At 39.6% G+C, this 27,728-nt stretch overlaps 1 protein-coding gene across 3 annotated transcripts; it reads left to right on the top strand.

Annotated features, from left to right (window-relative positions):
• The first annotated feature begins 34 nt into the window (after positions 1 to 34).
• Positions 35 to 27,623, top strand: Dctn6 (dynactin subunit 6). 3 transcript variants are annotated; one of them, XM_003462618.5, is made up of 7 exons: positions 35 to 176; positions 11,106 to 11,170; positions 20,542 to 20,647; positions 22,259 to 22,347; positions 24,153 to 24,200; positions 25,436 to 25,578; positions 27,187 to 27,623. In XM_003462618.5, the coding sequence occupies exons 1-7, from the start codon at positions 154 to 156 to the stop codon at positions 27,283 to 27,285; spliced, it is 573 nt and encodes a 190-aa protein (XP_003462666.2). In that variant the 5' UTR covers positions 35 to 153; the 3' UTR covers positions 27,286 to 27,623. The 3 variants fall into 3 exon arrangements, with proteins under 3 accessions (XP_003462666.2, XP_063090630.1, XP_063090629.1); XM_063234560.1 differs by lacking the exon at positions 35 to 176 and adding an exon at positions 407 to 544; XM_063234559.1 differs by lacking the exon at positions 35 to 176 and adding an exon at positions 10,991 to 11,019.
• The last annotated feature ends 105 nt before the right edge of the window (positions 27,624 to 27,728 follow it).

The following is a 27,728-nucleotide window of genomic DNA, read 5'->3' as shown; positions in this document are numbered from 1 at the left end:
CATCAGGCTGGGAGCAGCAAGCAGAAGCCTCGGCTCCGCCCCACGGCCCCGCCCCCCTTTAGCCCCGCAGGCTGCGCAATCGCGTGTGGAGATCATCGCTCTATCCAGGCAGAGGCGTCGATCTCCACTCGCGTAGGAGCCCAAGGCGGTACCATGGCGGAGAAGACTCAAAAGAGGTGGGTCTGCCTGCCGCCTGTTATCCACTCTCCACCGGGGTGGAACTTGCCCCGGTTGCCAGTGGTAGGGACTGAGGAGGTGTCTCATCCCAGGCACTCAAGTTGACGGTGCCCTAAAGCTCTGACTTGGCGCTGGCTGTGCCGCTGGGGTTCGGGAAGACAAGGGATGCGGACTCGGTCCTGGGCAGGTTTTTCTTCCTTCTCTGCAACGCGCCTGCGCAGAGAGGGTCTGAGCGGCCGGGCGGGCGCAGGACAGAGCTCTGCGGTTAGGCTGCTGTGGGCCTCTGCGCTGCAAGTTACCTGACGCTCGGGGCTGGTGCCAGCCTCACCCTGGTGCTCGCTTCCTGTCTCCAGGCACGGCAGGGGAGGTGTGTAAACTGATTCTCGGTCGATTGTGACCAAGGGGCCTGGCCGGCCTGGCTCTGTGACTTGTCCTGCCTAGTGCGGGGCAGCGCCTGGTAAGCTCGGGGCAATGAAGCTCTGCTTCCTCCTCATCGCTGGAGACTTGGTAGAAGAAAGGCCAGATGAGAGAAATGAGCACGCAAAACTATTTCTGGACTCAGGGGTGTCCAGCACCCTCTGGTGATTGCAAAGCAAATATTGTGTCTAGTGCCATACATTAAAATTTGGGTTTTTATTTTGTTGTGACTCAGATAACATATATATATATATATATATATATATATATATATATATTTAATAGTGGAGATTATATATATAATATATATAATAGTGGAGATTGTACCTAGAACCTACCCACTGAGCTCCATCACTGCTTGCCCCGCTTTTTGATACAGGGTCTTTCTAGTCACTTAAGTTGTCCAGGCTAGGTTTGAACCTCCTGTATGAGCCTCCTAAAGTGCTTGTTGTAATTTTTTTCAAAATATAAAGAGGAACAGATTTAACAAATTTGTGCATTATGTAGTGAGTAGCCTTCAGTAAAGATGAAGGTATTATTACCAGGTTTTGTGATGCTAGAAACTCCTAGAGATGGCTTATAGATTCTTTCTCTCCTGAGCAAAGAATTGACTACGACAAGTACAAACAGTGACAAGGTTTTATGTTTGCTGAAAGTAGACAAAGAAAACAGCCTCTGCAGAATGAGTTTGCACCAAGTAAAGTAAGGGGGGAAACTACACTCTACAGAATGAGGGTGGATTACAGTGAAAGAACACAGAGATGGGGCGCTCAAGTCCTTTAGGCATCATCCAGTCCTCTAGTTGGCATCAGGTCTAGACTGACCAAACTGCCCGAGTACTTCCAAGAAGTCCAGCCAGGTACAGGGCTTTCAAAACTGTTCTGCACATGTGTCTGGGGATTTTGGAATTAACAGGCAACACCTACCTCCTCAGGCAGTCTGCTATGCACTAATCTGTTACCTCATGTTCCCCTAAGAGAACACAGGTATCCCCAGTTCTTTATGGAGTGCTGAGGGAGTAAAGATCTCCATCTTTATATAGCTATTTCCTGCTATGCCTACTGGGGATTACCTGTTCTCCAACTGTGTTGGGATGTTGTAGCTCACTGGCTGGGCTGAAGAAGAAATCAACTGTCCAAAGACAAGAAAAAAATAATGACTGCTGAGCTGCCTGTTTGCTAAGAGAAAGCTTGGTTAACTTTACTATTAATTTTACAATGCAGCCCCAAGTTTTAGAAGCAGGTCAGATTTCCACACTTCTGTGGAGGAGAAAGTGTGGTGAAGAGGGATAAAAGATAAATTATAAGGAGCCCCAGCGCCATAGCCTTAGCAATATTACCCATATTATGGATCTAATTAAAAACAAGAGTCTTGGCTGGGCATGGTGACACACATTTGAGGCAGGAGAATTGATGTGAATTTGAGGCCAACCTGAACTACATAGTGAGACCCTGTCTGAAAAAACAAAACAAACAAACAAAACCAGGAGTCTCAATGCAGATGCTGGTTTAAACTGTGATGAACTATGGTCATTAGTGACTAAACTTAGCAGTATGGAGCCGTGCTTTTTGAAGAGACACTACAGGGCTTCCAGAGGCTCACAGGTGTACTGTAGCTTTTATCCTAGTCCTATTCCATGAAAATTCTACTGACCATTTCCCATATAGAGTTTTTAGAGTTTTCCACTGCATCCCTTGTGAAGGAGTGCTTTAATGGTTCCCCAGGAACTGAGAACAAGGCTAGGGTCTTGAGAGACTGTAAGGCTGCCCCTTTTACCTCTACTAGTGTTTTGATTTCCCAAGGAGATTTCAGACATCTCTTCTAGGTCCCTTGGAATGAATGATAGCAACATGCTTGGACAGACAGACTGCCACTAGGAGTTATAGAATTTCCAGCTTGTAATGATAACTTATTAATCAGCAGGTTCCCTTTTTCTAGATTGCTGCATGGGCAGGTAGCACCACCATGGCATATTTGGAGTCTGTATAGATACTTGGCTTTTTGCTCTTAAGAGCTATAAACATTGCTTTTTGAGTGGAGATCCCTGGGGAAAAGAGGTTTGGCCTCAGTGAACTCACAACTGTATAACCCCTCTTCTGATATCTTTCTTGGACAAAGCTATTTTCTCCTCAGATCCTTGGAAGGTCAGGTCACTGATGTCCTGCATGTTTGCATAGGTCTGGGAAATCTATGCTGATTACAAGAAACTTCTGAGCCTGTAGACAATAAAAGACAGAATTAACGGTAGTTGGGGAATTGTAGGGATGTCTAAGAGAACGACCTGGCACACACTCAGTAGGTAAATTCTGCCCTAGCCTTTTCCACAATTGGAAAATTACCTCCAATTTTACTAGTAAATCTTTTTCTAGCAAGGGACTAGGATACCATGGGACAGTTAAAATTCATGATTAAACATTTGATCTTTGAATTGACACGTCAAAGCAGGAATAAGAACTCTGACTAGGGCTCCTCTCAACCCTACTTATGGCTGTAGATCTAGGGGAGAGTTTTCTAGAGATGGATGTAAAATGGAACTGTAAGGAATTAAATTGCTTACCCATGACCTCCACACTCATGCAGGGTTTCTTTCGAGAGATGATGAGGTTTATAGGCAAACAAAGTTGCCCTGGGTCCTCTTCAGTCTTCATCTGAGTGGGCAATGAGGGTTTCAGGTGGTCTAGCTATTCTCTTGAGAGTGGGGATGATTTCTCCTCCACTGCCATGAGTTAGACACATCTGCTGCCTGACTTATGGAGTAGAGTTTAGGCAATAGTTTGGTACAGTTATGTGACTAGTGTCCAGTTTTCTTGCAGACCTTGATTGGCTCTGGCCTTTTCCTTGGACTTGGGTGTGTTTAAAGCATTGCCAATTGGGATAGCCATAATTTTAGTATGTTTTTTCTTTTGCTACTTTTATTCTCATCTAGATCCTGTTGAATACAGAAAAAGCTATGTCCAGCTATAGCGTCATATCTGAAAATACTGGGTCTTTCTGATATACTAACTTCTGTAGAAACAGGAGGAAGAGATCTATAACCCGCTAAGAGACGGGTGAGCATCCAAAGACCAGATCATGAAAGAGATCCCTCTTTCTCAGGGGCCACTCAAACCAGTTTCTGGTTTTCCCAGAGATAAAAGGGTCACAAAAGCATGAATATAAGGGATTTCATTCCTCCTGCTATACTTTTACAAAAATGATGTAACTCACTGGTCATTTGAGAGATGCAGATTAAAACAACACAGATTCCACATCACCCCAGGAAGAATGGCTATCAAGAAATCCACCAATAACATGCTAGCAGGGCTGTGTGGGGTGGGTGGGGACCCTTCCCCATTGTTTGTAGGAATGCAGACCAGTGCAACCACTGTGAAATCACTATGGAGATCCCTTAAAAAACTCGGATACAGTCTCATTCAACCAAGCTATTCCCCTTCTGGGAATCTTCCCAAAAGAATTAAAAACATCATACCACAGTGATATATATGCACCCATGTTTATAGCAGCACAATTTGTAATAGCCAGATCTTGGAAACCACCTAGATGACCATTGACTGAGGAGTAGATAAAAACGATGTGATATTTTTATACAATGGAGTATAAAAGAAAGATAAACTAGAGATTTTTATAGGTGAATGGAAGCAACTTGAGACCATACTCATTAGTAAAATAAATAAAACATATGTGTAAACATTATATTGTCTCATTAGTGTGAGAAGCTGAAAGACACAGCATATGTGTGTGTATATGTATATAAAATAGTTAAGATAGTTATACTATGAATTTTTCTGAGTTCACTGAAAAGAAAGATTTTGGTTGGTATTGTTTGGACAGTTGAATGCAGATGCCTTGTGCTCTGGTTGAATGATTTGGGGATAACAGATGTGCAATGTATATACCATTGTTGTCCCTGGTTATGTGTCTTGAAATTTTGTTGTAGTCTTCTTCTTTTTTTTTTTTTTCCATTTCTCCTTGAAATAAAATGGATTTGGAAAAAAAAAAGATGTGACTGAAAAATAGTATCATAATTTCCATACTATAGCTATCTCTTACCAATTCTTCATTCGTAAAAGAAATTGTTCCCAGGCTTTAAGTATATAGCCTAATAATGAGGTCTTTGAGATCTGCGGGCTGTTTCCTGTGATGCATAGGCCTATTGGCTCCTTACAGAGAAGGATGGAGCTATTTTAGAAACCTCCAAGAGATCAGGGTGCAGCCAGTTCCTCACGAGGCCTTGCCCTTCCTTCCCAGCCTCTACTGCCTTCTTTGTCTTCCTGCTCTCCATTCCGCAAATTTAGTGATGTTAAACCTGGCAAGAAAGAGAGGCTTTCATTTTGCTATTACTCATCTTTGCCTAAATTGTATGCATATGATATTTCAAATAGATAAATATTATCTTAATATTTTTCATATAAGCATTCTTATATAAACATTTATACTTTTTTGCTATTTAAAGTGTTTTTTATCAGAATAATGTGTGTACACACATAGTCCAGTAAAATGTTCATTTGGAAAGCAGTAGCACTTGCTTGTCCTTCACCTCCTACATTTCTGCTGCCTGGAAGCAGATTCTTTTATACTCTTTTAGTTCTTTCTTTTACTGTTTGCCTTTATTTTTCTAAATAATTGCTTATTCTACTTTTCATGAGCTATCATTTTAGGTAATACTTTTTGTGTGTGTGTGGTAATACTTGTGATTGAACACAGGGCTTTTGCATCAAGTTACATCCTCAGCCTTCTTTCTTTTTCTTTTTTATTTTGAGACAGTCTCACTAAGTTGCCCAAGCTGGGGTTTAACTTGCTATCCTCTTGCTTCAGCCTTCCAGAGTGCTAGGATTCTAAGCATCATACTTATTTCTTATAGTTATTGAGAGTTTAGTAATTTCATACAGACACAAGTTCTCTCCATACTCCTTTGAATATCTGTACACACATATATCCCCCACTCCCAGATATAGTTATATCTGAATTTTTTGGTTAGTCATTTTAAGTTTTATTTTGTAAAATACATGTGCATACTGTTTTTAATAGAACCAAAAAACATAACTCATGTAACTTTTTCCTCTAAATCACTGCTTCATGTAAAATATTTTTATCACTGCCTATTAATTTTATAATGTATTTGATTTCAGTGAGATATTTTCATACATGCCTGTAACATATTTCATCATATCCACCCACCATGTCATTGTCTGTATTTCCTTACTTTTCTGTGTCTTCATGTTTTCTATATCTTCCTACCAATGTGTCAAATGCCCATGAATATTTTTTACAAATTCTCATCAATCCCATTGTTTTCTTACAGACCTTTCCCCTGAATTCTTCTATCCTCTTTGTTTTCTAAGACTGGTGATACACAACTATTGTCCTGATCTCTCCCTCTGTCCTTGCATGCTGCAGTCTATTTCTAGAATAATTTTGTCTGTTGACTTTTATTCAGCTAAGCACAACTTCTAGCAAGTGGTGAACCTTTTAGAGACAAGTACTCAAACTGCAACCTAGGATCGACTTATTTATTACAAAGTGCCACACTACAATTAAACCTGAATACTGAGGTTTGAGTTTAGAAAAAATAACTCATGCATTAACATCTACTGTCTTAAAAGGAAAACACAATAATAACATGCATGCCATAGGTTTGCCACCAGTGCCCTAGCAGCTTCCTAATAAAGAATGCATAGGAGATTTTTGGTTTTCCCCTTTATAAGTCTAACAAATTTTTTATTTTTTCTGTGCTTGATTACTAGTTTACTTGAGTACATGCTTCTCTGAATTATAAGGGTGTTTGTTTATAGGTATTCTGCCTGAGTTGTCTGTGTTCTCTCAGACCATTTTTTCCCGTTTATTTTGGTCTTTTTCTTTCTACCACCACAGATAATTCCTTAAACATCTGATTCCTTTTGGCTCTCTGTCTGTTATTAAGAATAAAGACCAGGCGCCAGGAATGTAGCTCAGAGGCATGATGCCTGCCTGGCAAGCACGAGGTCCTAAGTTTGACTCCTGATACAAAACAAAACAAAAAACAAAACAAAACAAAACAAAAAAACAAAGAAGACCAAATCTCTGAAAGCTTTGGCTTTATGCGTCAGGCTGATTTTCTGTTATGCTGTAGTATACAGCATGGTGGCAGGAAGTCACCTTTTCCTTGGTAGTTTCCTCTTGCTGCCTGAAATTCTGTATGAGGGTCAAGTTGGCACACAGGGCAAACAGCAGATGAGCTTGCTGGCCTCTGGGCCTGGTCTCTGGAGCACAGCACCACAGGCTGGGTTGGTCTTCATCACTGAGAGGGAGGGGCCGGTGCCCCACAGCTCTAATGCATCCCCTTTGTGTTATACCACTGGCCTTTGCCATGCCCATCTCCACTCCTTCCCTACATGCATAAGCCTTGAAGTTCACTTAGCTTGTTACTCTTTTTCCTTTTGCTTAATTATCTAGAATCTGTTGACATCTTTCATCTGTTATTGCTTCCTCCTCTGCTCTTTGTTCCTTTTGAGTAACATTTCTTTTGTTCCTTTACTGGAGAAATAAAAAGTTTAAAAGGAGTGAGGTTTTAGAAGGGAAGAGAAGTTGTACCTGTAAAGTGAGAAAAAGCTGCAAAATTTTTCTGTGAAAGAACGAATGGTAAACATTTTAGGCTTTGCAGGCCTGACAGTCTCCCTTGCAGCTGCTCAATTCTGCAGTGTATTTAACTTCATAACCATGTTGAAATGGAGGTTAGCATGAGCATTTTAGTGTTTTACCTTTTTTTTTCTTCTTAGGGAAAATATGGTTTTTATTGGTAGGGAGTATACTGAAGTAGGTTGATAGTTATATTTTTGTTCCCCTTCCTCATTTTATAGCTTAGCAGGGTTATTAACAGTGTTTCACTACTGCCTCTCTGAAGGCAACCAGTACTGGTTTCTTATTTTTCATTACAGAGATAACTGGTGGGCATTCAAGTAATCATCAAGGAGCACACATTTATTGCATATCATGAATTTGCTTCAAAAAAATAAAATCTACAGTATTTTATTTGTAACCAGAAAAAGTCACCAGGTTAGCTAGGTGTGGTGGCTATCTGTAATTCCAACATTCAAAAAGCTAGGAGGACTCTTTCAAGTTTGAGGCCAGCCTGGGCTACCTAGTGAGGCCTTGTTTCAAAACTGAAAAAAGCAAACAAAAAACTCATCAGGCATGGTAATGCATGCCTCTAGGAGGATCAAAAGTTCAAGTCCAGCCTGGGCTACATAACACAACTTTGTCTCAAAAAAAAAAGTCCCAGAAAAGCTTGAAATACAAATAGAAAGTGAAATTAAAATATTTTTTATTATCTATGACAGTTAAAAACAAGCATTTTCATGCATGAATATGTAATAAAACTTCTGAAGAAAAGTAAATTGATACAAGTAAATAATTTCAATGTCTAGATTTCTGGTCCTTACTGGTCGCAGAACATTTGCTGATATAGGGGCTGGGGATTTAGCTCAGCGGCATAAGCGCCTGCCTTGCAAGCAGGCAGTCGCGAGTTCGATCCCCGGTACCGATAAAAAAAGAAAAAGACAAAAAAAAAACCACATTTGCTGATATGAGAAAACAACTTTTCAGAAAATTGCTTATGTTTTGAATTTATTTGTTTATTTATCTTTGATTTTTTTGAGACAAGAGTTTCACTATGTAGTTCACTCTGGCCTTGAACTCACTATGTAGCCTACACAGTCTCAAACTTACAACAGTCCTCCTGCGTCAGCGTCCCAGGTGCTGGGATTACAGGTGTGTGTCACCATGCTTCCCTTATTTTGGAAAATTTATAAACTGAGGCAATAACATTTTATTTTACTTTATTTTTTTAAAGGTAGCAAGGATCCACATTACTAAGGGTAGAAAAGAAATATGCTCCCCAGAGTAACTGTAAGCTACTAAGAAAGTTCACAGTGGCCGTGAGAATAGTGGCAGAGATTGAGGCAGTAACATTGTAAACAAAGCTTCAACTGTTTCACTTACCAGGTTTCCATAATTTAGATAAAATACAAATTCGTGGGTTTTATTGAGCTTATGGAACTAGAATGCTTTTCATTAAAACTGGGAATAAGCCAAAGTAGTTTGCTTATTTAATACTGTGTTGGAAATCTAAGCCAGAGCAGTAAGGTAAGAAAAAGACTTAATTGGCATATAGATAGTGGAGTAGAATGGAAGAAATGATAGGGTATAAAAACACCATAATTTTAAAATTGGACTTTTAAGAAAACCACAACTCCCCATAAGCAACTGGCTGATGCAGAGGACACACTGAGATGATAGCAACTGAGGTACAAAAACAACTTAATCCTTGTGTTGTTTGATTGACTTTGCAGGCCTATGGCCAGTAGTCTGAGCGTCTATTTAGAGGATAACAATATGCAATATAGCAACTATAGGGATTTCCTTTTGCATCAAGTTACATCTTGTCTTGTTTTTGAAATCCAATATTGTTCTCACTGTTTTGCTCCATATTATTTTTTGTTTTATTCAGTGTTCTGTTTGAATTGGTTTTATTCTGTTTTGTTTGATTTTATTACGTCTGGTGATATGGCCAGCAGTTTTGAAGATACCAAGAGGCATTATGGCAGCCATTGTTGATTTCCTCTTACCTTGTTTTGAAGTCCTGTGTTGCTTTCACTGTTTTGTTTTGTTGAACTTTATTCTATTTTATTTTGTTTCGTTTTATTCCCTTTAAAATCAAATTTAATGAAGCTAAACCATGCCTTCCTTTGATCCAAGGGCAGCCACAAGTAACAGAAAGTGAGTCAGGAAGCCAAAGCACACATTCCTGTGAGCCAGACAGTGTGCGGCTGTGAGACAAAAAGAGCAACCCACATCCCACCCCCACCCCCAAGCTGGTAAGCAGCCAGCTGATTCAGAAAACTCAGGTTGACATGATAGCAATTGAAGTAAAAAAATAACTTAATGTTTGATTGACTTTTCAGGCCTAAAGCTGGTAGGTAGTCTGAGCATCTATTTGGAGGATAACAGTGTGCATTATGGCAACTGTGGGGGATTTCCTTCTGTCTTGTTTTGTAAATCCAACGTTTTGTTCCAGTTTACTGTTTTGTCTTATTCCTGTATCTGGTAACCTGAGCAACTATTTTGAAGATAACAGTATGCAATATAACAACCATTGTTAAATTCCTATCTTGTTTTGAAAACCTATATTGCTATTGTTGCTTTGTTGTTGTCATTTCTTTGGCTTCCTGATTTTTCTGTTTTTTCTTTTTTCTCTTTAAAATTAAAAAAATGCAAAAAACATTAAAAGGAAGAAAAAGAATGAAAGAAAACTGCAGTTTCAGCACACAATCAAATTTACCCCACATTATCCATGCTGTGCTCCATAGTTTTACTTCCCAGGCTTGTTTATGCTTCTTGGGCTTTCTTGTTTTTTCCTTCTAGACTCATAAGACCCAAATCCCTTAAACACATGCAGTCCATAAATTAACCTAGTTGGTAAGGTAAAGAGCAGTAACCTAATCGTAGAAGAAACAAAATCAAACAATTCAAAGATTGTTTTAAGGCGAAACATCTTGAGATCACCATGTTTGTCTTTTAAAGGATGCCTCCAAGAACATATATATATCCCCAGCCCCTGACCACAGCGCACCTCTCTGCTCTTTTAACTCTGCCTGATAAATCTTCCTATCAGACACATCCTGAAATTCTTTCTCTATGGAGACATTGACAAACCTACTCCCTGGTACAGACAAGGGAGGGTTGAGGCTCCTATTTCTTGGGGGACCAAATCAGACCTCAATCTGGTCACAATAGGAGTATAGAAAAATAAAATTGTCTCTGTGCACAGACAGCATGATGGTTTATGTGGGAAATTCCAGAGAATCTACTGAACAGTTTATAAATGTAGTGGCTTATTATATACTGTTCCTTTTTTGACTTGGCTATTTTTGAAGACATCTCCTAGGAGGGGCTTTGGGAAGTGACTGGATCATGAGGATGTGGCACTGGATTGGCCACGACAGGTTTAGTGTAGTTCTGGGTGTGGATAATGGATTTACTGAAGAAGGAAGTCCCACCCTGAGCGGCACCAACCAATAGGCTTATAATGTAGAGCTGGAATAAAACGGAAAAGAAGACAGGGTCTCTGTTTCCTGCTCACCTTGCCATGAACTCTTCCTCTTCTGCCTTGCCTCTGTGCCATGCTCGGAATTGCAATCAGCTGACTATGGACTGATACATCTATAAACTATGAGCTACACTAGGCCTTTTTTTCTGTATCTTGTGGCTGTTGGGTATTGTGTCCCAACAATGAGAAAGTAACTAAGACAAAACCTTACCTTCTTACAATTGACTGCATTTTTCCATCTGTCTTTTTTCACACTGTTGCATCAGCAAAGCAGTAGCAGCATTGTTAATCTTTTTTTTTTTTGGTACCGGGATCGAACTCACGACCATGCACTTTGCAAGGCAAGTGCTTATGCCACTGAGCTAAATCCCCGGCCTAGCATTGTTAATCTTACCCATGATGAACATTGCCTTTTTATTTCCTACAGTGTGAAGATTGCTCCTGGAGCAGTTGTATGTGTAGAAAGTGAAATCAGAGGTGATGTAACTATAGGTAAGAAAATAGTTTATTATTGTTTTCCAAGAATTGATGTTACAGTCTAGTGCTTTGCATTATAAGTTGGTGCTTAACCATTGTCTTCATGTCTGTTTCACCAATGCCCTGATTTTATTGACATGATAATGTATTTTCTCCTGTAAGTGTACAGTCTTTCTAAAAGAAAGGCCAAGTTTAAATTTCTGTCTGAAATACTAATAGAACAGTATAACAAGGCATTCACGTATTTGAGAGAGCTGTTATGTATGTGCAAGTACCTGTGACATCCCAGGCACTGTTGGCGCAAGGGATGCAACAGTGAGTATAACAAAGGACCGGGCTCTGTGGAGCTTACATTCCACTGAGTGTTCATTGTGAGTGTGGACTGCGGAATCTTCAGCCCTGAATTCCCTTGCTGCTTTCCTCCTTACCTGCTGGGTTACCTTGGGCATGTTACTCAACCCCTCTGACCTTCACTTTCTCCAACTATGTGATCTTATGTATCAGGATTGGCTTCAACTGCATGTGGTGGTGACCTGAAAATACAAAGGTTTATTCTGGCACATAAACAATTTAGAAGTAAGGATTTCAGGGATGACCCATTGATTGTCCAGCAGTGGACAGGAAATGATGCTAGAGTACCAAGAGTCATCTTGGATGAGAAAAGAGGGGTGGGTGAGAGCAAATGAACGAGTGTCCCATCTGACTCAGGTCCTGCTAAACACCCTTCCTGCAAGTTCTCACGACCCACCCCTGTGCGTTTCATGGCTAGGACTCGGTCTTAGGACATGGAGCTGCAGAAGAAGCTGTGCCTGTGCACATTGTTGCTCCTAATAAATTCAGGCGGGGTTGTATTACAAAGAAAAATAAAATGAATATTAGGTGGCACCAAACAGTTTCTGTCACATGTAAAATAGTGTCTGCTTCCTAGGTTTATTGCAAAAGAATGTGAAAATTGTAAGTAGTAAACTCTCTGGAAGTACTGGCTGTTCAAGCTGTTAAATATTAGCACATAGCCTTGCTAGAGGTCATATCCAAGAGATCAGATGAGCAGTTCTCATATTTGACTGCTCCATTCTTTTATCTGTGATTTCAGTGAATCATTACACTTCCAGAGAGAAAATGTACTTACTCTTTTACATTGTTGCTTTAGTATGAAAAAATGTGATGCATTGTAAGTGATACTATGCTAGTTTCTTTCTATTAGGCCCAAGCCTCCAATCCATTTAGGCTTATCCTATGAAGTCAGTGAAGACTGTGCAGTATTTGAAACTTCATTAAGAATTTGTAGGATTGGCCAGGCAAGGTTGGCCGTGTGCCTGTAGTTCCAACTGTTCCAGAGCCTGAGGCAGGAGAATCACAATTTCAAAGCCAGCCTGGACGCTTAGTGAGACCCTTTCTCAAAAAAAGAAATTTTAAGAATGGCCAGGAATGTAGTTTGGTGTGATACCCAGTAACACGAAAAAAAATTGATTTTTAAATTTTAAAACAAGTTTAGAAATTAAGTAGATGTCTCCTCATTTTCACAGCCATGGTTTTTTTCTTTCTTTTTTCTTTTTTTTTTTTTTTTTTTTTTGGTTTTGGGGTTTTTGGGGGGGTCATTAGTGTTACATAACCCACCTGAAAACTTTTTGAGAAATCATGAAGGCCACAGATTTATTAAAATACTCTCCTACATTATTTTTACACATCACTTTTCTACATATTTTTGTAGCTTTCATTATCCTTAGAGGAATAGCCTCACCATGGCAGCAGGGTACTCTATAATTAGAAGGATAGTCAGGGCTGGGGCTATAGCTCAGTAGCAGAGCACTTGCCTAGCTATGGTAGCACATAAGAAGTAGTGGCCTGTACTACCAAAAGAAAGAATGAAAAGAAAAAAGAAAGAAAGAAAGAAAGAAAACTAATTATATAATATCTACTTGACTTTCATTGCTCCTGACCCTTTGTTTTCCTTTGTATTTCTGGCAGTTGAACCCATGACTTGTCCATGCTAGTCAATACTCTACCACTTGGTTACATCCCTAGTCCTTTTTCTTTTATTTTGAGAGAGGATCCCGCTAAGTTACCTAAGCTGGCCTCAATCTAGTGATCCTCTCCCTCACCTTCCTAATTAGCTGGAATTATAGTCATGTGCCCCCCAGTTGACCTACTCCTTTCCTTTTCCTTATTATCTTCCTTCTTTCCCTAAATGTTGAAATTATATAAGTTTTTAATACAGTTTTTAAATCTACTTTCCATGTGGTATTTGACTATTAGCTTCAGTACACAATTCTTGTTAACATACATGGTATGATTGAAAAATATGATAAATGTTTACATTTTTAAAAATGTATCATAGTAAAAGACACGTTGACATTAACTGCCCTCAGGATACCCTCTCTGTCTTCATACACACTTAGCCCATCATTCTTGCCACTTTCTGGAACCATTCTAGGATATTTTATGAGTGTCTTTAGTTGCACTGTTGTAGCTGCATCAGTGTCCTGAGTCAATTCAAAATGTTGATGTTTTATGGTCATTTGATTTTGGGGGAGAGCCAGAGGCACTTGGGGCCAGGTCTGGTGAGTAAGGTGGATAAGAACACATGAAGTTTTTATAGGTCTGCTTTTCAGTTCGATGAACCTCTGCACCAGAATTCACTGAATTGTTGATCATAGTGCAAACGATACAAAAGAGCACTTCAGAGCTGCTCCAGATAGTGCAAAAATGATAGCATCAGTGTGTTCCAAGCAGGAGGGAATATTTTGAGGGAGATTAACGGCAATGCATCATTTACTGTAATAATTTTAAAACTTTAAACACATTTTTATTACTTCATATAAAAATGGTATTTCTACCCAGATTTTCAGTGATGGATTATAGCAATTTTTTGGTAGTACTTGAAATTGTAATCCGCAGTGAACTATATCTTCCATCCTTTTTTTTTTTTTTTAATTTTTCTTAAATGTTTAGAAAGGGTCGCTCTAAATCACTGAGTTAGGCCTGGGTTCAAACTTTGAATCCTCCTACCTCAGCTCCCAGAGTGCTGAGATTAAAGGCATGTGTGAGCATTTCCAGCTGATAAATTTTTAAAGAAAATCTGTATTGATTCAAAGTTCATCACAGAATGGGTTCGAGGTTTTTTGTTTTGGTTTGGTTTGGTTTGGTTTGGATTTTTGCTTATATTTACACACACATACCATTTGCTTTGTGATGTTGAGAATTGAACCTGGGGCCTTGTCACATTCTTCGCCATTGAGCTACATCTCTAGCCCCATGGTATATTTAGTTTTGACTTTTCTTTTGAGACTTTTCTTTTGCTACATGGTTCAAACTGGCCTTGCACTCACTATGTAACCCACACTGACTCAAATTTATTGACAGTCCTGTCCCAGCCTCATGAAAGCTGGGATTACAAGCATGTGCCACCACAGCCAGCTCCAAATTTTTTTTTTTGGTACCAGGGATCGAACTCATGACCACCTGCTTGCAAGGCAGGTGCTTATGCCGCTGAGCTAAATCCCCAGCCCTCCAGCTCCAAATTTTTAAAACAAGAAAATTTGCTCATATCCTTCACAAACAATTCACTTTTGAAAATCAAGGAAAAGGTGCAGAAGAGCAACCTAGTTACCCATTGTTATGTCTTCCACAGTTTTTATCTCATTTTTGTTGTACATGTTTCTTATCTTTTGTTCCATACTCAAGCTTCATGTTTCTTATTTTTAATTTTATATATAAATGTGGGAATTTTCCAGAATTACTATTTAGAGAATCATTTCTGTCATTACTATATTTGGTATAAATTATCTCTAATCTTTTGGCTGCTATTAATTTATTTTTCTGAAATAATACATCAGATTGATAACCTCCTGGGAGATATAAAGTTAAATCAAAGCAAGGGCTGAAGATAAGTTACCTGATTACAACTTTCCCCACCATCTTATTTTTCATTTGAGCTTTTATTGTTTTTTTTTTTTTTTTAGGTTACCAAAGTAATTCTTTTTCTGTAGTCCTGCAGAGTGTGAGATTTGAGCACTTGATAAACTCTCTTTCTCGGTTAAGGAGCTGTGAATTCGAATGGATTTTCTAGCACCTCTTTTTGTTGTTTGTAGTACTGGGGATTGAGTTTGGGGCCTCCCACATACAAAGCAAGTGCTCTACCACTGAGCTGCATCCCCAGCCTTATTTTTTAGGATGTTTTAAGTAACTTTCTATCTTCTAGTCATTTATGCTTTTACAAATTATTCCATTCTACAGCATTTCAGGAAGAAAGTAATTTCTTCCTGTGTTTCAGGAGAATAAAACTTTATTTTTTATTGTTTTATTTGGTACTGGGAATCAAACTCAGGGGCCTTACTCTTGCCAGGCAGATGGAACTTTAAACCTAATTTCCTTTTCTACAATGGTGTAGGTTTAGTTCTTCAGAGAGAAACTAGTCAGAAGTTTGGAAAGCACAGCGCTTACCCAGGAGCGCTCTAATGTGAAGCTGGGCCCCTGACCCCCTTTTGGCACATAAAGCTTCATAGTCTCAAGTTTGTTTAACTGGGCTACCTTGATTCTTGGGCCATGAATTCTCATTTTAGAAAAGTACCTCCTTGCGCAGTATGTAAACCCGTTAAGGGGTGAGGGGCAGGCAGGCTCCTGGTGTTAAACAGCACTTGGTTTGAACAGCGTAATGTGAAGGCTGAACTCTGCTCAGTGGAAAAGTTGCACTGGCAGTGCTTTGTCCCACTTTGTTCATTGTCCCCAGCAGAGTGTTAGTGCTGACCAACGCCCTCCTGTTATCGTATGGTCTTTTCCATAAGGCAGGACAGTGGCTTTGATGTGAAACATCCTTGCCACCTAAGATGTCTCGTGCAGGTACTCCAGCCTGCAGGTCCAGGGAATTGTTTAATTCTCAAGAGAAAGCTTGAGACTTTTTAAAATTATTTATTGACTTACAAGAATATACACAAAGATTGCTTTCTGTGGCAAAGGTAGACAGGAAAAATGTCCTTTACCAAATGAGGGAAATGGAAATGTGATGCAAGGAATGCCTTTCTGGCCGTGCCGCCTCAAGTCCAGCCAACCATTTAGAAAAATAATTCATCAGCCAGTTCGGGCCATTCCAACTCTAGACACATTTATCCAAACAAGGAGATAAGCCAAATAGGGTTTCAGCACATTCGGTAAAAAAATACACAAACTGCCCTGCCAGAAAGAGCGCCAAGAAGGTTCACAACAGGCTTAAAGAAAGAAACTTTCCATGGTGACAGATTTTTATTTTTTAAAGCATTTTAACCTTAAGACCCTTAGCCTTGATTTGAATTCAGACCTATGCTAGGTAAAAATGCTCCTGGTGTGCAGAGGAGCCCAGGGTGAACTGTACCCACATCACCAGGTGCAGTTACTGCTTGCCTGGCAGGGCTCAGCTGCCAGCCCGACCTCCAGCGTGAAGCCGTGCAAAGCGGAGCTACCTAAACCTCTGGTGGAAGTCAGAGTCCAAACCCGAATCTTCAGAGGCACATATCCGGACATACATCTGTCAGTCTGTGCCAGGAACGACCTACAGAGGCTCAGGAAACTTCAGTTTATTATTACCTGAGCCGTTTGCTGCCGCCTCACAACCCTAGCTTGGTAGTTTTTGTAGTCCGGCTCTACCCCAAAACACCAGCGCCTGTAGTTTGGCAAAGCTGCCGGCAGGTGGGAGTGGTGTCTAAATCCCAGGCCTCAAGCTGAGCCTGTTTTGCTTCAAGGGTGAGGCCCTTATAACCAGTTTTCCAGTTATTTATTAAATAACTGAATAATAATAAAAATAATAAAATATCAGGCTAAAATACTTCATGCTTTCCTATTTTTAATTTTATTTATTTACTTTTGCAGTGCTGTGGATCATGCATGCAAGTGCTCTGCCAATAAGCTATATCCCTGGATTAAGGCATTATTCTAAAATAATAATAAGACATTTTTTTTTCTTGTGGTAATTAAACTCACGGCCTCACACTGAGCTACCTTCCCAGCCCCCTTTATTTTAATCTTTATTTTTTATTTTGTGACAGGATTCTGTTAAGTGACTAAGTTGCCTAGGCTCTGCGCTAACTTTCATCCTCTTGCATCAGCCTCCCTGAATGCTGGGATTCTTAGGCATGTACCACCATGCTCAGATTTTATGAGACATCTTATGGGACTTTGTATTTAATTTTTAAAATTTATGCAGATTTATTTGGGTTTTTAATATAGTGACCATTATATAATTTTTTGATAGGAAAAAATGAAAATATTAATTGCTTTCAGTAGAGGAATTTTTAAGGAAACACATAGGTCCTACTGGGACCTTCATTTTACCCATTTTAAGGTACCTTCTGTTAGATCTTTGTTCAAAGCTACAGCTTAAGGACCAACAGAATATTGAGCACCTTTGGCTTCTTCTTTAGCAGTGCAGAGGATCTGCCTTCTGTCCCCAGCATGCTGATCTCCTCCTCTTATCTAAGATTTTTAAAGCCGAGTATGGAAAACACTTGTTCATCTTTTTTACCCTTCTATATCACCATATGGAATCCTCGCCTTGATTAAAAGGAAGCATTGCTGTATTACCCTGATACCCAAGTAGAAAGGAAAGCAGACCCATTTCTTCTCTTTCACAGACCTGAACTTATTTTGAAAAAGTTGTTTGTTAGTGCTTAGGGGCAAACAGTGATGAATGTCATATTGTTAAGAACTGTGGGTCAGAGCTTATGTCTCCCTTTCAAACATATAATGCACATTTCAACCAGGAGATAGGTTGCTAAAGAGCTCATCATTTTATAGATAGAAAACAGACCTTCAAGAGAGGAAGTAGATACTTTTCAAGTGTTAGAGGCCAGAATTGAAACTTTCTAACAAGGGTGGGTTGCTGGCTGAGGCTTTAATTATAAAGAACTTAAAACAGATTGTGTGACCTGTACTGTGGAACATCTTGAAGTAAGATATAAATCTAGTATTGTGCAAACCACAACTGGCTCTTACAGCTGGAAGACTTAGAAACTTCTCACTTCAAAGGAATCCAGTTTTCATGTCAGCATTGTTTAGCAATTCTCCTGCCAAATGTGGTTAACATCTAAATGCCCACTATTAAGAAATTGGTTAAATGAATTGTGACATATTAATATGATTTGAGATCATTTACAGCTATTAAAAAGAATATCTACGTAGACATGACACAGAGAAATTACAATTCTAAAAAGGCAACTGTAGAATACATATTATTTCTTGATTTTAAAGAAATATTTGCTTATAACACATGTTTTTTCTCCAGGTTAATTTCTTTTTAAACTTTTTAAATGAGATATAGTTTATATATAGTGATTTACAGATCTTAACTATATTTAGTCCGAAATAGTATCATCCAAGCTTTTCAGAATAGTTACTTCTAGATTTTATTTTGTTTTTTGTTTTTGAGAAGATTTCACTGTGTAGTCCAGGGTGGCCTCAAACTCACAGTGATCCTCTTGCCTCAGCCTCCTGAGTGCTGAAATTATAGGCATACACAGCTGTGCCCGATTTACCCCTGGGGGAATGGGATTGTCATGGCAGACTCTTAGTTTTTGTTTTCCTTTGTTTGAACTTTTAGTAATGATCATGTTTATTTTATAGGTAAATATATGTATACATTTGTATCTGTGTAGTTGTGTGTGTATACAGTATATGCACATGTATGGGAAAGAGTATTCATTTTATTTTTAAAGAAAACAAGGCACTCACATTCACACTTGTGGTTAGCTTGAGAAGCTCCCTGGGCATGGAAGAGATCCTATTTTCTATCCTAAACAGAAAAACGTGCCTGTGAAATTTTACTTCAGCAGCTGAAGGTTTGGGGAGCCAGAGGTAACGGAAGTATCCAGCTGCTCTCAGGCTGCTTTGAACCTGGCAGCTCTGGTCTGTGCATCCTGTTTGGGCTCCACTGTATCACATCCCTCTTGTTGTCAGGAAAAGAGTAAGTCACACTAGGGTTCCAATTCTGTAGACAACAGAAACATTTCCATGCTTATTTTATTACACTTGTGAGTAAATACTTTTTTAAGAAAAAAAAAGCAGCTGGTGGATTTTGTTGTGTTGGTTCCCGGTTACATGGAGTACAGCTACATTTCACCTGTCAAAAACTCACAATGATTTTTGAGTAAATTAACAATTCATACAACTGCATATTCAATGTTTTGGGTGATGTCATCTTCCGGATCCCTTTCCCACCCTCCTAACCCTTCTGTCTACCTCTCTTACTTTCACAGTCAGTTACTTCCTGTCCACTTGTTTACCAGTAGAAAATAGCTGGATGCTGGGGAGTGAACAGGCCAGATGTTGGAGACAGGCTAAAAGGAGGATGTGTTTTCTCATCAGTAGTATCATTATCAACAAAGCTGGGGGCCTGCTGGAGATAAGAGCGGGGGCGGGAACGCGCCAGCATTCCAGAGGCCCGGCCCTGGGGAGGCAGCACCGGGCCTCCACCGCCCTGCGTGGCCTGGGGGTCATCGGGCCTCCCTGCTTAGGCTGCAGCTTCGAGGTGGGCTTCAGTTCTTCCTACACCAGAGTCTGAGGCCCACAGTGCCTACTTTTGTCTCCTTTTACTGTTTCCTTTTCACCTTTCCACTTTGATTGATCAAAAATCTTATCCTAGACCAGATGACAGAAACTCTGCCTCCTCCTAAGAAGAGTGCTTATATTAGGGACAGTGTTGGAGGCACAAAACAAAGGTTATGTCCCATGTTTTCTGACTTTTGTTCACCCATACTTTCTGTTCATCATGTAGTAGTAAAAAGCTGAATCAGCTGAGCATGGCAGTCCATATCTATAATCCCAGTAACACTCCTGAGAGATTGAGGCAGGAGGACAATAAATTCAAACCCAGTCTGGGAGACTTAGTGACTTAGTGAGACCCTGTATCAAAATAAAAGATAGGAAAAGGGCTGGGAATATCTTAGCATGGCAGCCTTGGGTTCAGCCCCTAGTACCATTGGGGGGAAAAAAAAAAAAGATAGGAAACACCTCATTGTAGCAGAGAGCTTTACCTTTCCAAGAGAAGGGAAAGGAATACATTTTACAGCCAACTATGTGCCACTTTTTCTGCTTTCAACATCATCTCACATTAGCCCTCCCAACAGCCCTGTAGGATTGGTGTTCTCATCATCTGAGACTCACTACTGACATCAGTGAAGCTTTGAGATACAGGCTGAGCCAGAAATGTCTGGCTCAAATCCTGGGCCATTTCATTTACCTGAGCTCAACAACTGATGATAATATCCGAGGAGAGAATATCTGTAAAGTCCCTCCCGTATTAGTGCTGGGCACATACTTAGAAAACCTTTCTCCCAACAGCCTCACCCCCTCAGCCACCCCTGTCTCCCCTGCTGGAAGCATAGCCTCTACTGATAATTTGTTCTCAAACTTCTTAACAGGACCGAGGACAGTGATCCACCCTAAAGCACGAATTATTGCAGAAGCTGGGCCGATAGTGATTGGTGAAGGTAACTTAATAGAAGAACAGGCCCTGATCATAAATGCGTGAGTAAGACTTATTTAGATACTTTGAACCGTTCTCATCAGTTTCAGCTGTCTGTAAAAAAAACCTCTGCAACTGACATTTGGAAGGCCCATTATTTTAGAGCTAAGAAATCATTAAGGATGCTTTTCCAAGGTGAGACTAGACTCCACCTGGGGTCTCATAATCTTCACATGTGTCATCTTCTTAATTGTCCCTTAAGCAGACATTTCCTGAACACCTGCAGCTACCAAGTGCTAAGCTGACCACCTGAAGAGCGTTTTAGTTGAATTTCTTGGTTCTGGTTGAAATGTTGTTACTCATGTTCCGATATTTGATCTTAACTCCATTTTGTATAGGTACCATCCAGAATTATAGTGGAAAAAATCTACGGTTCTAGAGGCAATTTTTTTTTTTTTTTTTGTCTTTTTCCTTTTTATCGGTACTGGGGATCGAACTCACAACTGCCTGCTTACAAGGCAGGCGCTTATGCCACTGAGCTAAACCTCCAGCCCCTCTAGAGGCAATTTTTAAGCTTTAGTGATAAAAAGAACCCAGGCATGGTGGCACATGTCTGCAATCTAGCACTCTGGGAGACTGAGGCAAGAGGATCACAAGTTGAAGCCCAGCCCAGGCAACTTTGCAAGTTAATAAGACCCTGTCTCAAAATTAAAAATAAGGCTGGGGATATAGCTCAGCAGCCAGTGCCTGCCTGGAAAGTGTGAGGCCTTGAGTTTGATTCTCAGCACCAAAAATTAAAATAAAAATAGGGCAGTGCATGTAGTTCAGTGCATGTAGTTCAGGGATGTAGTTCAGTACCGAATTCAACCTACAATAGTAATAACTTATTAGAATGTATATGAGATTTTAGTGAACTAGACCATGATACCCATGAAATTTTTATATGCATTAGTAGGTCTTTCTAGATACAATGTTGGCAAGAAGTTCAAACCTACACCTAATTTATAGCAGCAATGGAATTTGTATAAAGACCTTGGGAAAATATTTAACTGTGATAAAAAGACTAATTTGTCTGAAGGCTTACTTAGAATTTGGGAGTTTCTTACTATATTAAGCAGTTTCTCTTTAAAATACATTTGGCACCTTCAGCGCAAGTCGATCAACCACTGCGATATTCTGCAGTAACTCAACTGTCAGAGATAAAACAGCATTTAAAACAGCTTCCTCCTTTGAGAATACAAACATTTTGTCTTCCACATATTTCAACTAATTATCAAATACCATAAAATAATTATTTGATGTGAATATCTGTTTACATTTCACAATCTCAAAGGATTATTTAGGATGGAAAATGTTCAAGTGAGGCATGGTTTTGACTGCAGTTCAGCAGGTTGAAAATAAAAGTGTAGGCAGCGTCGTTTTTGCCTTGTCCTGGAGAAGGCTGTGTGACGGCTGTCCTTCAGCACACTTCTGACCTCCCTTAAGTTTCAGTTCTTCTGCTCAGTTTCTCCAGCGCAGAGGAGAAATGATTCCCTTACGTCAAGCACTCACTGACATAGTGATGTATTTTAAGTGGGTAAAATTGGACGAATTAATAAATTCTAAAGTGAGAGAAAGAAAAATGGCTTTTTTTGTGTTGCTGGCTTTTGATGATTTCTGTCTTCTTTCTGTAGTCATCCAGACAATATCACCCCTGACACTGAAGATCTGGAACCCAAACCCATGATCATTGGCACCAATAATGTGTTCGAAGTGGGCTGTTGTATCCTTTATAATAATGTGCCACAGTTCATTCCCAGATGGCCTTTGGTATGCACATCGCCTCTGTAGAAACTGTCGTAATTTATTACATATATTTGTAATATATATAATTTTTAAGACTAGGCCATCCTAGTCTTTTAACAGACTTATTTGCAATACATAAAAAAAATCCTTTCCTTAATGTGTAGCACAGTAGTAGAGTATGCACCTAGCCGATGTGATGCGGGGATTTGATCCCCAGTGCCACAACAAGGAAACCAAATTCTGTCCTGTTCTGGTGGCTAATTCAGTAGAGTTATGTAGCTACTGTATGGCATTTTGCAACACACACACATGTGTATTCTGTTAGCTCTGCAATTTGAAAGTCATTTTGTTACTGGACCAGGGATCTTGTCTAGATTCTTAAAAACAAGGTGAAAGATTTATTGAAAGTGAAAGTCCCACTCCATTGAATGGGACCTGGCCAGTGAGAGGAGCTCTTGGCTCCAAGAAGGCTTGGCCTTGAGCCAAGTGTTAAGGTGTTTTAAGCATCAGGGTTTGGGTGGGGATTGAAGGGTTGATCTGAGCTTTTACTCTTGCCTATGAGCAACTTGACTTGGCCCCTCTGTCAGGCAGTGGGGTTTTTGATCTTATGGCCCAAGGGGGAGGAGGAACCATGATTGCACCCAGAGCCCCTAGGGGCTGGGGTTTGGGAGGCTGGAGGGTGGATGAGAGAGGTGTTGCTAACGACCACTGGGTACCTGCTGGAGACTTACTATGTGTGCACTGGGTTACTTGGTTCTTTTACTCTTGTGTTTAGAGTGGGGTATCTTGGTCTTAAAATTTAACTCAGAAGGTGGATGGGTCTGGCCCATTAAAGGCTCCAAGATGGGCCTTCCCTTCTCTCTCTAGCTCTTCCTCCTACTGGGATTTTGTTGGAACTGCTTGTTGGCACGTAGCAATGGCTGAATGGCAGTAGACTCAGAAATAGTAAATCTGGCTTCTGTACTAATTAAGAACCATGTCTTTGTCAGTTTGGTTGCTGTATCATTTAGGTAAACATTGTGGTATGCTCTAATGTAAGAAAATGTGGGCAGGGATGAAAGTATTTCATTATTTAGGTGTTCTTTTCTTTGAGGTTGTCACCAGTGTGTTTTCTTAATTTTGTACTCTAAAATGATAGTAATGCCTTTTTGTGATGTTGGTAAATATTAGGTAGGTGTAGTGTGGCACATGGGTTATAATCCTAAGTCTCTGGGAGGCAGAGGCAAGAGAATTGCAAATTTGGATCCTGCCTGGGCAATTTAGTGACTTAGGTTTAATCCCCTGTACTGCAAAAAGAAAGAAAAAAAACAACTAACCTATAATACTGTTAACAATATTTAAGTGATTAGGTTTTGATTTTCTTAAAACAGTCATAGGCCAGGCTTGGTGGGACACATGCCAGCACTCAGAAGGCTGAGGCAGGAGAATTGCACAGAGTTCGAGTCCAGTTTGGGCTCCATTGTGAGTTCAAAGGCAGCCTGAACTATGTAGGGAGATTTTGTCTTAATAAATAAAAGCTGTGAAAATATACGTAAGATTGGGCATATGGTACTCATTTCTTTAAAAAGAAAAAAAAAAAGTGGGAGTCCTTTACTTGTACCTAACGATCTCTGTGGTTAAGGATTGGAACTTAACTACAGATTGCCCTGAGCAAAGAATTCTGGCACAGCTAGGCCTTCATAGCCCTTTCCACCCACACCTCTGGCCCCTGTGAGAACATATTGTATTTACAAGGGGAAAGGGTGAATATGTGTACAGTATTTACTTAATTGGGGCTTACAGATTCCCAAGCCATGAAAATGGGAGATAATAATGTCATTGAGTCGAAAGGTAAGTTGTATTTAATTGTCAAAGTAATTCCTCCCTTCCTCTTGGCCGTACCGTGGGAAATAGCCTAAGTTCAGACTGTGACAAGGTAATGTGCTGGAAGTGGACTAAAATTGTTGTCAGACTAATTCTTTGCCTCAAAAGAACCTAATCTGGTTATGTGGTTATCTGATAATGTGGTTAAATACATTAAATTACAAAGTCAACTGTGTACATTTAAGTTTGGATTGGATTAAACATGAAGTTCCTTGGAAAGATTTTAAAAAGATTTCTACAAAATACTAGCCTTGATGATATTTTAGTTGATTAGAGTTGCTATAGAATTAAAGGGGGAAATCAATTCCTCAAACAGTTTGCTTTCTTTAATTTCAGGGCCTCTTTAGCCCAGCCAATCAGAAACAAACGTCATCTTTTTACCAAAAGTGGGGCCAGGCAGGGGATTATGTCAAGTCCCCAGCGCTGGTGAGAACCAGCTCTAGGAGCAGGTCCCACCAAGGCACAGAAATAATCTGAACCATGACACTTTTTTTAGAACAGTGGTTTATCTTTCTTGGTTCTAATTGGCATGAAAGAAAATTCTTTGAAATAAAAATTGTGCTTATTGTTAGGCTGTTTAATAATTTTAATTTGACTTTGGGCTGCCAGTTACTATCACTCACACCATTGTCATTTTTGTTTATTGTATGCTTACTCTGTGTGAAACCTGCCCTGAGTACTTTATATTTATTATCTCATTGGTCCTTCAAACTGAAGCAAAGCAGTCTGCAAAGTACGATGGTCTGTCCAGAAAGATATAGTTATATATAAAGTTGAGCTCAAAGACTTTATAGTGACTTAGCCAAGGCTACACTGCTCCCAAAGTTAGCAAAGCTGTTCTGAATCCAACAGACACTTAAATGCACTGCCTGCCTCTGTGCTGTCTATACAAGCTCTGAAGTATTTAGTTTCTTTATTAAGGTCAGCTTTTTTTTTTTTTTTTTTTTTGTCTTTTTCCTTTTTATCAGTACCAGGGATCGAACTCATGACTGCCTGCTTGCAAGGCAGGCGCTTATGCCGCTGAGCTAAATCCCCAGGCCCACTAAGGTCAGCTTTACACAGCAGCATTATCATGGCCAATGAGGTTTATCCAGGGCATGAGTATTTCTTAAAGCCAGTTTGTGTTTTTATACCTTTGGCACTGGGAAGAAAATACTGTAATCAAACAAGGTCTTAAATTGCAATTCTCTTTGTTGCTGCAGCATACGTAGGCAGAAATGTAATACTGACAAGTGGCTGCATCATTGGGGCTTGTTGCAACCTAAACACTTTTGAAGTCATCCCTGAAAACACAGTTATCTATGGTGCAGACTGTCTTCGCCGGGTACAGACTGAGCGGCCACAGGTACTGCTAGAACCTCTCTTTATAAAGCTTTCCATTGTGGCACATGCCTATAATCCCAGCACTCAGGAGGCTGAGGTAGGATGATCCCTGGGAGTTCTAGGCCAGTTTGGGCTACAAAGTGTGTTCAAGGCCATCCTGAACTGCATAATGAAACCCTGTCTCCAAAACAAAATTTAAAAGAGCCTTCCATCTAAGGCAGTTAACTCCCAAAATACCATGTAATTGTCTTAATGGGCAGCAACTGCGCCATTTAAAAAGGAAATGATTACGATTAAAAAAGAAAAAAAAAAGCTAAAAGACCCGGGCTGGGGATTTAGCTCAGTGGCATAAGCGCCTGCCTTGCAAGTGCATGGTTATGAGTTCGATCCTCGTTTTATCCTACTGATTAAAAAAAAAAAAAAGAAAAAAAATCTAAACAAGAAATGATTGGGGCTGGCAGTGTAGCTCAGTGTCAGAGCATGTGGATAGCATTCACAAGGCACGGGTTTGAGCCTTTGTGCCACCCTTCAAAAGAAAATGAATAAAGCATCAGAGAAACCTTCCTGAAGCCTGAATTGACTTGCAGCTCTATGATTGAGTCTTAAGGTTAATAACAAATATATGGATGACAATGTGAAGTCGACTAGTAGGAAAAAAAAACCCAAATTGTTTTGGGCTGTATGCATTTTTACTGAAGGTGCATCATCAAACATTTTAAACCATGTTGTCAATCATCAGAGCCAAGCAATGACCTCTGCCACATTTATATAGGGCCTCAAACTCGGGCCTGTTTATTAGTGTATTAACATAACATTACAGTTATAATTGATTGTAACCCTGCTTAGGAATAAGCAAGTGTGTTTAGATATTTTCATGGCTCACAAGAAATTATCTCCTCCTAATATCCCAGATCAAGAATAGTGAACATATTTAATGTTGGAGTAGGAGATAGTAAAGGAGGACATTTGGTCTTAAGTCATTTAAACAATTTTTTTTTTTTTGCAGTACTGGGGATTGAACTCACAACCTCGTGCTTGCTGGGCAGGCGCTTATGCCACTGAGCTAAATTCCCAGCCCTTAAGTCATTTATTTTAGGTCAAAAATGCAAGACATTTAGTTTGAAGGTCTGAGCCTCTTTGCATATTCCATATATATTTATTTAGTTATGCAACCTTATTTTCCTCACCCTAAAGAAAATATTTTCAGAAAATTTACCATTTTACTTTAGATTGTTATCCATATTTTATCAGAAATTAAAATTCCAGTTCTGAGTTACTTTACTTTATAATATCTGGTCTTACTATTTATTATTATTTGTGGTAGTAGTTTTATAGACTAAAATGAGAAAATGTAGTATTTGCTTATTATCCTTCTTTGTAACAGCAGAAATGATGAAAGAGGGAGAAATGAATCTGGTGTTGGGAATGGAGATTAGAATTAAGTACGCGTGAATATCTGATGTTTAATTTTTAATAGTGTGCAACACTGTTTCCCAAATCTTCCCCTCCCCAACTTGGGTAGTGAAGCCCCAGGCCCATGGGTGCCAGGCAAATGCTGTCCCGCTGGGTTGTACCCAGCTCAGAGCTGCAATGTTCTGCCAGCCAGTCATTAATTATCTTATCGTTTTAGCCCCAGACACTCCAGCTGGATTTCTTGATGAAAATCTTGCCAAATTACCACCACCTAAAGAAGACTACGAAAGGAAGCTCAACTCCAGTTAAGAACTGAGAGCTGCATGTGATATTGAGATAAATCATGTCTTGTCTAAAGCCCACAATGTTTGTGCATTCTTAGCAGCTCATAGCATAATACGTGTTGACTTTCTTGTGTAAAATTAAGTTAGAATGGTAATGGATTTCATTGTAACTATTCTTTATAATTTATACAAAATGCATTTTTCCTATGTCCTTGCTCCTTTTCTGATAACTTACAGATTTCAATTTTTCTTTTGTTATATAAGATGTCAGCCAAAAATTTGTTATGTAAAATCTACCTGTGAGAGGAAAGGATATATTGTTATGTATTTATATTCTAGCATATACTAAATAAAATTGCTGGTGGCAGGACTTCTAGTAGGTATGCTTTCCTCACTTTGGCTGTTTGTGTTAATCTTTCCAATACCATCTATCTTAATTTTTATTATTAATTTTTGATACATTATCAAAAAATTA

Source organism: Cavia porcellus, unplaced genomic scaffold, assembly GCF_034190915.1.
Source record: "Cavia porcellus strain 051 isolate PalLab524CR breed Dunkin Hartley unplaced genomic scaffold, mCavPor4.1 scaffold_24, whole genome shotgun sequence".
In the NCBI taxonomy this organism is placed as follows: Eukaryota; Metazoa; Chordata; class Mammalia; order Rodentia; family Caviidae; genus Cavia; species Cavia porcellus.
The sequence above is the reverse complement of the archived record's forward strand: the minus strand, read 5'-3'. Positions and strand labels throughout refer to the sequence as shown.